At 47.9% G+C, this 8,733-nt stretch overlaps 3 protein-coding genes; 2 read left to right on the top strand and 1 right to left on the bottom strand.

Moving 5' to 3' along the window:
- Positions 1–1,574: 1,574 nt before the first annotated feature.
- On the top strand, positions 1,575–3,470 carry GSTUM_00004843001 (uncharacterized protein; the record flags this gene model as incomplete). XM_002836699.2 has 7 exons in its annotated part: positions 1,575–1,835; positions 1,898–1,947; positions 2,016–2,151; positions 2,216–2,273; positions 2,326–2,693; positions 2,750–3,082; positions 3,141–3,470. 7 exons carry the CDS (start codon positions 1,575–1,577, stop codon positions 3,285–3,287), a joined length of 1,353 nt encoding a protein of 450 aa, XP_002836745.1. The 3' UTR covers positions 3,288–3,470.
- An 870-nt stretch (positions 3,471–4,340) lies between these two features.
- On the top strand, positions 4,341–6,982 carry GSTUM_00004844001 (uncharacterized protein; the record flags this gene model as incomplete). XM_002836700.2 has 1 exon in its annotated part: positions 4,341–6,982. One exon carries the CDS (start codon positions 4,341–4,343, stop codon positions 6,654–6,656), a length of 2,316 nt encoding a protein of 771 aa, XP_002836746.1. The 3' UTR covers positions 6,657–6,982.
- Positions 6,983–7,249: 267 nt separating this feature from the next.
- Positions 7,250–8,504, bottom strand: GSTUM_00004845001 (uncharacterized protein). XM_002836701.2 has 1 exon: positions 7,250–8,504. Exon 1 carries the CDS (start codon positions 8,461–8,463, stop codon positions 7,453–7,455), a length of 1,011 nt encoding a protein of 336 aa, XP_002836747.1. The 5' UTR covers positions 8,464–8,504; the 3' UTR covers positions 7,250–7,452.
- Positions 8,505–8,733: the final 229 nt, after the last annotated feature.

An 8,733-nucleotide genomic window follows, 5' to 3' on the forward strand; every position in this document is an offset into this window, starting at 1 on the left:
ATGAGTCATGGGACATGCGCTTGACGAGTATGCCTTACGAGTATGCCTTACGGGCAAGCCTTGCGCATATGATTTATGTTTCGCACATGACCTCATTATGATGTCATGGGTTTCGTGCATATGACTCAGTCGAGTCATATGACTTGTTTATTGCGTTATGATTGGTTTATGAGTTTTGCATATGACCTTGCTATAAGGTCATGGGTTTTGAGCATGTGATCACTTTGGTCACATGATTAGTTTGTTTTGATTTGGTTTTGCACATGTGACCACTTTAGGTCACATGATTAAAGGCAGGAAGGACACTATATAAGGAGGCCGATGCGGCCGAGGAAGATAGGTTCTTCACGCTTTGTTCTAAGTACTTTTCCTAAATATTACTTTAAACAAATATAAAACACCTTTACGATCTTTATCCTTATTGCAACATTATCGTTACACTGAGAAGCACTCGTTACGAAGATGAGTTAGAGAAAGCTTACGATAGGTGTTTCCGGTAGAAGACAGAGGTCTTGTACTATCGGCAACATAGGCAGAGGCCTAGAGCTATCGTAAGACAAGGAAAGAAAGGGAAAGGAAAGATAAGTATCGTTTCCCGTCACCAAGAACTAACTATCTGAAAGGGGATCGTTACAATAGGTCTGTAGTATTGTACATCATGCTAACAAGTTCTAGGTAGCTAAAGTAGTAACCCAATTGCACCCCCATTCGCCTCACTTACCCTTAACCCCCTGTACTCGTAGATGCCTGACCCTTGTACAATACTATACTCGTACTCGAGTACAGGCACACTTGCAAGTAACTTGTAACATGCGCACCTGCAAGATCTCACCCGGTTCGCTATCTCCTGCATGTCTTTGATCTCCTAATTTAAAGGGAAGAATTACAGTAGTGTTTTCCTGAAACGGTACCATGAGCCCTCTGGATATGTTAGACCTCATTAACTGGGATTCGCAATCCTGTTAACCCGTCAAACTAAAACTTATCATGGGCTGATGTGGCAGTTTCCGCTGATAATCTGATAGCGAATTCCATGTGATCTTGCGGAAATAGCTGATACTTGGTAGAGCAGATTTACCGGAGTTTTGGCCACGCCCATTTTGGTATTCACACTTTTCTACTCGTACACACTCTGGCCATAGGAATGCAGCAAGCTAAGGATCTCATGTCTCGGGGATCCATGATAACGCCCGCATTGATCAGGGCACTTGGGTGGCCCTTATCTTGTTCCATATGGCTCCCCCCATCTTGTTTATCATGCACCATACGGCGACTACCCCCCCCAATGTGGGAGCGAAGGCCGTGAGACTTATACCTGAGATCCCTTGCATCCCATCTATTTCTAAGAGCACTGATTCCCGCCTCCTTATTTGGCAGGTTCTGGCTCGTGATTTTTGGTTATCAATCACCACTCGACACCAGTTCAATAAGGGCAGGTTTTCGGCTCAGAGCAGAGCGCGCGCGCATTTTGTTTATTTTATCACAACTTCTTCAATCCTGGAGTTCTACCTTGCGAGAACTGGAGATTTGCCTGTGCAATCTTTGCCCTTTCGTGTCACTATTTTCGTGGGCTTATGGACTCGTCGATTCAGGATCCCTTGGTCGGATCCGAAGCCGAGGCACAAGAAATACTGGGCGGAAACGGAATTTCCGAGCCACCTTTGATTGGTGGAGGCCTGAGTGCGGGGGGGGCACTTTATCCTCGGGGTCTTCAGCATGAGGGAGCGGAAGCAGGCGAAACATCGCCGTTGACAGACGAAAACCGAAATGGTGCGCCCCCAAGGGCCGATGAAATTGACGATTGGGAGGGAGTTCCATGGTACCGCAAACCGTCTGTGAGACAAATCCTGACCTCTTCAAAGCACGCATCGGGAGCATGAGGTTGAATGGTCATTAGGTTTTTTGGCTGCTGCCACCGTTTTGCTTGTTCACTATGGCATTTGGCGGGTGAGAGCTCCCGTCTAATATATTGCCATAGAAGAAAGTTGCTATAAGTACTAATATCTCTACCGCAGTGCTGGTGTACCACGGCTGAACGTTATCCTAGCTCTTATATGCCAGCAATATTATACAGATACTGGATATACGGGAAATCCCATCCTACCTGTTCTAATGGGAGGTGACAATGACAAACATTGCAAAGAACCCGAGGTTATTATGTGCCGTCACGCATCGTGTATTCATGAGCTCTATTCTAAGTTTACGTTAAAATTAGGTTCAAGCTCTTGTCTCGAAGTTCACGTTATATATGAGCCTTGTTGCAGGCATTTTTAGTAGGTTTCTTCCTATCTTAACAAATGAATTTGTAATTGATCTATGGCACAGGTGCGCTTACCTCCCCAAGGCTAGGGTCTCTATCGGACCGCCACGGAAGAAGACTTGCCATGGCATTTTCTTCTTTTGGTATGCTTGCGAGTGAAATCACTACTATTTTGGCAGTGAAATATCCAGACCTCTTCAGCGTGAATATTCTGCTTTTGGGGTCACTGGTTGATGGCCTCTGTGGCAGCTTCATGCTAGGGATGGCATTATCGTACTCATATGGGGCAGACTGCACATCCCCTGCTCGGCGTGCTGTGGCCTTTGGATATTTTCAAGGATGTCTTTTCCTCGGAATAGCCATCGGGCCAGTGCTTGGGGGTTTATTAATCGAAAGGACGAATAACATACTATCCGTGTTTTATTCCGCATTGGTTAGTCTTATTGTTTAATACCTAGAGTTTTAACAATATTGACATCTTTACACTAGGGGGCACATGCTGTTTTTATAGCCTATGTCACGTTTTTCATGCCAGAATCTTTATCCGAGCGCCGGATGGTACTTGCGAGGGAAAATCATGAACGCGAGCGGATGGAACGGCAAGAGGGAGCCCCTAAACATTGGTGGAACTCTCTTAATCCAATAAACTTCCTGCGACCTCTCACAATCCTATTCCCAACCGGGCGGGGTTCAAGTGCAAGGCTGCGATTGAATTTGATGCTTTTGGCTGCTACTGATTGCGTCCTCTTTGGGGTCGGAATTGGAAGTATTACTGTGATTCTGATATACGCAGAAGCAAAGTTTGATTGGGGAAATTTCGAGGTACTTTCCTGAGGTACCTATAGGAATTAAGTTGTGCTAACTTGATCGGTTTCCCAAGTCATCCATATATGTTTCTATTGTAAACTGCTTTAGGGTCACGATGTTGTTTGTACTGCTTCCCCTGGTGGTCACCTTCTTTCGTCGTGGATCGACGGCACAAAACCCACTCAAGGGATGCGATACACTTGATATTAAGTATGGCTGATCTTATGTCACATTTCTACTCACCCGAGACTCTTAATCTGATGTGAAACATAGCTTGATCCGGTTCTCGATTGCTGTTGAGACTGCGGGATATCTTTGTTACGCGCTCGCACAGAGCGGGGGCCAGTTTACAACTGCTGGCGTATTAACGGCTCTTGGAGGAATTGGCTCACCAACTTTGCAATCGTCTCTTACAAAACATATACCCACGGACAAAATTGGGAGTCTCCTTGGTGCCACAGCCCTTCTCCACTCTTTAGCAAGAGTCGTAGCTCCAACGTATGTCTCAAGTATTCCCTGTTTTGCGGCCGGAGTACTCGGGAATGATCTAACGAGATGATAAAGTGTCTTCAACCTGATATACGCATCGACGGTAGCAACATATCCGCAAACTGTGTTTGTCTGCTTGTCCTCCACATTTGGGATTGCTGCTATTTGCTCTCTGTTCCTCACGCCTGGAGTATTTTGGAATGATGCGAGTGAGGGTGATGGAGAAGAGGAGACTCAGGAGGAACATGCTCCCCTCCTATCATCAGAGTAGATATTGGGTCTTATGGATGCCACAGATGCCGAGGGTTTGGCGGATTGGTTTTCGTGTCTGTTCGTTCGGTATATTATGGTGTTACTGTACTATCTGCTAGTGTAGTTGCATTAGGACAGCTATTTAGATGGGATTTTGGGTGATACATTTCAGGATAATAAAATGATATACTTTTAAATCAAGACCATTCCCTAAAGTCCAATATAAGTGTTGTTGTGCAAGTGCGGTAGCTCGCACTAATAACTCTTTCGAAGTAATAATTATTGACTATAAAGGGTCGTCATAAAGAAAATGTATGATAGTGTCCCGGGCATACCGGTGGTTGATGTTGAGCGGGTGTTTGTGAGTCACTAGGTTATATAGGGTTAGGTTTGAGAAAATATCAAACAATTTCTAGACGCAAGAAACCAGTGGATTTTCCTCGGGCAAAAGAACTTCAGAAAACCCCCCCGCTTCCTCCTGCAGAATGCTTGAGGGCGCTTCTCCACGTCCGCCAGAATTCCCTAAAGGAGTATGATGATACCTCATACTCATGCTGTAGCCCCTTCGAAGAACGCTCTTCATTACCTGCGCCAAATCCTCTTCCATTGGCCCTGCGAATCATTTCATCGCGGGCCCACCGCCAACTGCATTAGACTCGATGTCCGGCGGGAAAACAGCAATTGCTCCCAGCAGGCGAAGGTCCGCTCCCCAGAGGTACCTAAAAAGCAGCGGAACCCAATTTGTCTAGAGGCCCCGCCATCATCGCCTAATGTTTCGCTCACGAAGCCAGCGCCGAAGTCCGTCTCCCGGCGCCATCTGTTAATCTCACAGAGAGCGTCCGCTCAGGGGGCTGCTACTACTACTGCTGCTACGACTAATACCACTACCGCTACCTCAATTGCAATTCCTATCCAGGATAAAATCAAAAGTGCTTCGTCAAGGATTTGGGTACTGAAGTGCTGTCGGTCCATTCTGGAGGGGAAGCCATCGGAGGCTAGGGAGGGATTTCTGGCGGGGCTCCGGCGGGGTGAAGATGGCGAGCAGGTCAAGATCGTGGGAAAGGCAGTGATGAAGGCATTGAGAAAGCGGGGGCGGCATTCCGAGATCCCCGACATATTCCACCGGATGCACATCGCCGGTCAGAAGCATGTCGACACCTACGCGCTGAATATATGTCTAGAGGCGTACATTGAAATGGGTATGTACTCCAAAGTTATCTCGACATATCGGCATCACAGGCCCAGGGTGCGCCCGGATATACAAACCATGAGGCATCGGTTGCGGAATCTCATCGCTATGCGGAAATTGCACCAGGCGGAGAAACTGCTGCGGAGGCTTCTGAGGGAGGAGGGGCCACCGTGGATGGCAGATTCCACGATGTTTGCGCTGCTGCTTGGTGGGGTGAAGATTATTAGTGGATCGTTTCACAGGATGGAGAGGATATTCAAGTGGATGGCTGAATCAAGGGTAAAACTTCACGTCGGTGTGTTTAACATATTGATTGAGGCGGCAATCGATATTGGTAGGCTAGATATAGCAAAAGGATATGCGCAGGTGAAGCTGGAATTTGGTATCAAGCATAACGCGGAGACCTACGCAATTTTTCTGGCGGCGTACGCTCGGAAGCAGAACTGGCAAGGTACGGCAAATGTCCTAAAGGAGATGGGGGTGAGGAAGGTACAGCTCACGGCACCCATGTTTAATATGCTCTTAAAGACCTACTCTACCATGATTGGACTACAAGATCTGGAAAAGTTTTTTGACGAGATGGAAAAACGAGGTATATTGCCGGATTCATACTCTTACAATATTATGATCCACTCATGTGTACGGCAGTGGGATGAGCCCAGCATAGAGCATTGGGTTCGCCGGTTGGTGAGTTCTGGGATTGAACCGGATGCTGCAACTCTGAATACACTGTTTCAAACCATCCGCTACACTGGCGATGCGGTCCCTTCTCTATTACGGAGGATTTACGCCATTATCCGGGAAAGCAACGACTCCTTAATCAACCAGCGGACAAAGGACATGCTCGTGCACTCAACATATCGAGGGTTGCAGCGAGTTCGGATTCGACCCTCACAAGAACATGTGGACCAAAGTAGAGAAGAAGTAGCGATGGATCGCGCACTCCAACAAGGCCAATTCATCACAGCAATCGACATATTCCAAAAGCACCTCTCGAGAGGCATAAAACCCTCTATCCCAATCGTAACCTCTGCCGTCCGTGCCACCCTCTCCCTGCCTAGGCCCAACCTCCCAGAAGCATATAGACTCCTCCGGATCTGCGAAGACCGCGGGATCAAAATCAGCAAAACCCCCACCCTCCGATCCTTCGAAGTCCTCCTCCCGCCACGGAACACCGACCCAGCAGAAGCCTACATCGCCGTCTCCAGCCAGGTCCGCGAAGCATACACATTCCTCGAATCCGCTGAGCTGCCAATAACCCACGACATAAGCGTGCACACGGCATGGCGTCTCATCCAAGAAAAGAACCCCCGCGCCGCGGTCCTCCTCCTGCACAAGATCTCGAAAACCCGCTGGGGCACGGATTTCCCGTGGGAGAAGAAGAGCCTGACGGTGCTCATGAAGGCGTACATCGACATCGGGCATATTTCTGGCTTGGGCTGGATAGTGGATCAGCTGATCGACAGCGGGGAGGTGCCGGATGGCGTGGTGTTCAAGTACTTGAAGAGGGCGGTGGATGCTGCGACGACCGACCAAGATAAGACTTTTGCGCAGTGGTTAGGAGCAAGATGCTTCAAGCATAAGTCTTCCATGAGAGAAGAGGCCAAGAGGCGCATGCACTTCCTGTGGTATTTGGCAAAGAATTGGAAGAAGACTTGATTTTATTGGACCTATCTCTGTGTTTATCGGATGGGAGAGGCGTTGTTTTCCAGTGTGTATGTGCATGTATGTGCGCTTAGATTTCTCATCTTTTTGTGATTCCCCGGTACCGTATAGATGGGTTAAGTGAAACAGGTGCATTATATAGGCGGGGTGGGGGTTCATTTAGCACATCATATTTCTTTCGTCCATTCATTGGCCATCAGTCGCTCTCTCCTTTGTGCCTTAACTTATTTGTACTGTATTTGTAACATGGCCCGCACAATAGCTATACATAATTCTATATGGCTCTCTGCTTTGGATGTAGATGGTCGCTTGTCACGAAATATCATGTAAAATTTGGGTTGGGGGGTCTGGAGCACCGGGGTACTACTGGTATATCATACTCTACATTACGACTACTTGCAACCGATATGGTATTTTTTTTTCTTGTTTAACGGCCTGTTTAGCATGTCGATTTTATGCCATATGAACTACAATACATAAACTCCAGCTGCACTGATCGCTGCATTTCTCCCCCCCCCCCATCCACGACTTCCCGAGGCATCCCCTGTGATCTATCTGTTTTATTAAGCTTTTGAGAGGGTGCAGGATTTTCTTGCTGTTTATCTAGGTTCCCTAAACTGTATTTTTAGGATACTTGTCGGGGTTTTTCCCGTATTTACCAATAAATCCCAGGACTTATGATAACAATAAAAATAAAGTAAAAAACCCACACTAAACGGGAATGCAGAAAAAGGACGAAAAAATGTGCATTGTCCAACTTGAGCACTAAACGTCACAAGAGCCCGTCCAATTAATTGCTCTCCATCATCATCGCCTCCGCCTCCTCCTTCTTCCTCCTCTCCTCCTCCCTAACTACCTTCCTCTCCAATTTCTTCCTCAATTCCTTCGCCATACTAAAAGCGCCATCTGTGCGCTTCCCGCAAATTTCACAATTCGGCGTCTTCTTATACCTAGCGATCGCGCATGTCTCGCAAAAGTAATGCTTGCACTTGGTGACAATAGGACTCTTATAGTCGTCCTTGCAAATAACGCACTTGAAGGGTATATCTTTCAATTCTCTCTCCTCCTCATCCTCCCCTTTACTATCGTCCCCTTTCTTATTTTTAGCTTTACCAGTCTTTTGGTCAATCTCCCAGTCGCGATCCAACTTCCAACCCTGCGCATAGTCCTCGCGCGCATGTAGGAACTTGCATGTGTCGCCGAAGCCGCAGAAGCCGGTTTGCTTGTAGTCCTTGCAGACGTCAGGTGCGTAGTCCGTGATCGTGATTGTGCGGATGTTGCTAGGCGCTTTCATGGGACCGACGGATCGGGCAGGGGCGTTTTCGGACTTTTTGATGAAGGAGGTGTAGGATGATGTGCCCTTGTACGCCCCGCCCACAATCGGTTCTCCCTCCCCTTCTGCTGTGTTCTTCTTCGAAGATAAAGAAGACGTTTCGTTGTCACCGTGGTTGTGCCAGTTCGTCTTTGTCGCGTCGTTTGCGTTTGTTAACTCGCTGCTCACGTCTGTATATCTTCGCTTCACGTCCTCCGAGTTTCCGAGCGTGGCGGAACTAGGTTTGCTGGTAGTTTTGGTCGTCACAACGCTTTTGTTTTTTCGACGTTTCTTGACGCATCGAGTGCCAGTTGCTTTTTCGTCTGAGGAGGAGTAGGCATCTGAGGAGTCAGAGGTGGTGGTGGGGGGTGGTGTGGCGGGGCGCTTTCGGATTGAAGAGCGGTTTTTCGTGGAGCGTTTGAAGAAGGTTACTGTCGGGGCTGGCACTGTGGTTGCTGGGGTGTCGGATTGGGGAACTGGTTCTGTCATTTTGGCAGAGGAATCGGGGTGTTGTGGTGGTCGAGACGGCGATAGTTGTGGAGTTGGGATATCGTATCATACCAGTAGCTCCCGTCTGCGGCAAAAGAGATCGGCTCACAACGGTTGCCCATTGTTGCTATTATTGTTTACTAAGCCGGGGTATCGTAGCCACCAGTCGGGTAAGGTGGAACTTGGGATGCCACCACGTTGCCCACAAGGGCTTTTTGCAATCAATCACCCTTCTCCTTTTTCAAAGGACACCAAAATAGGGGGGGGGGT

This window comes from Tuber melanosporum (genome assembly GCF_000151645.1).
Source record: "Tuber melanosporum whole genome shotgun sequence assembly, scaffold_16, strain Mel28".
Lineage (NCBI taxonomy): Eukaryota > Fungi > Ascomycota > Pezizomycetes > Pezizales > Tuberaceae > Tuber > Tuber melanosporum.

Bases quoted from the DNA above. Each gene is read 5' to 3' on its own strand.
- GSTUM_00004845001 (XM_002836701.2), bottom strand. From the start codon at position 8,463: ATGACAGAACCAGTTCCCCAATCCGACACCCCAGCAACCACAGTGCCA.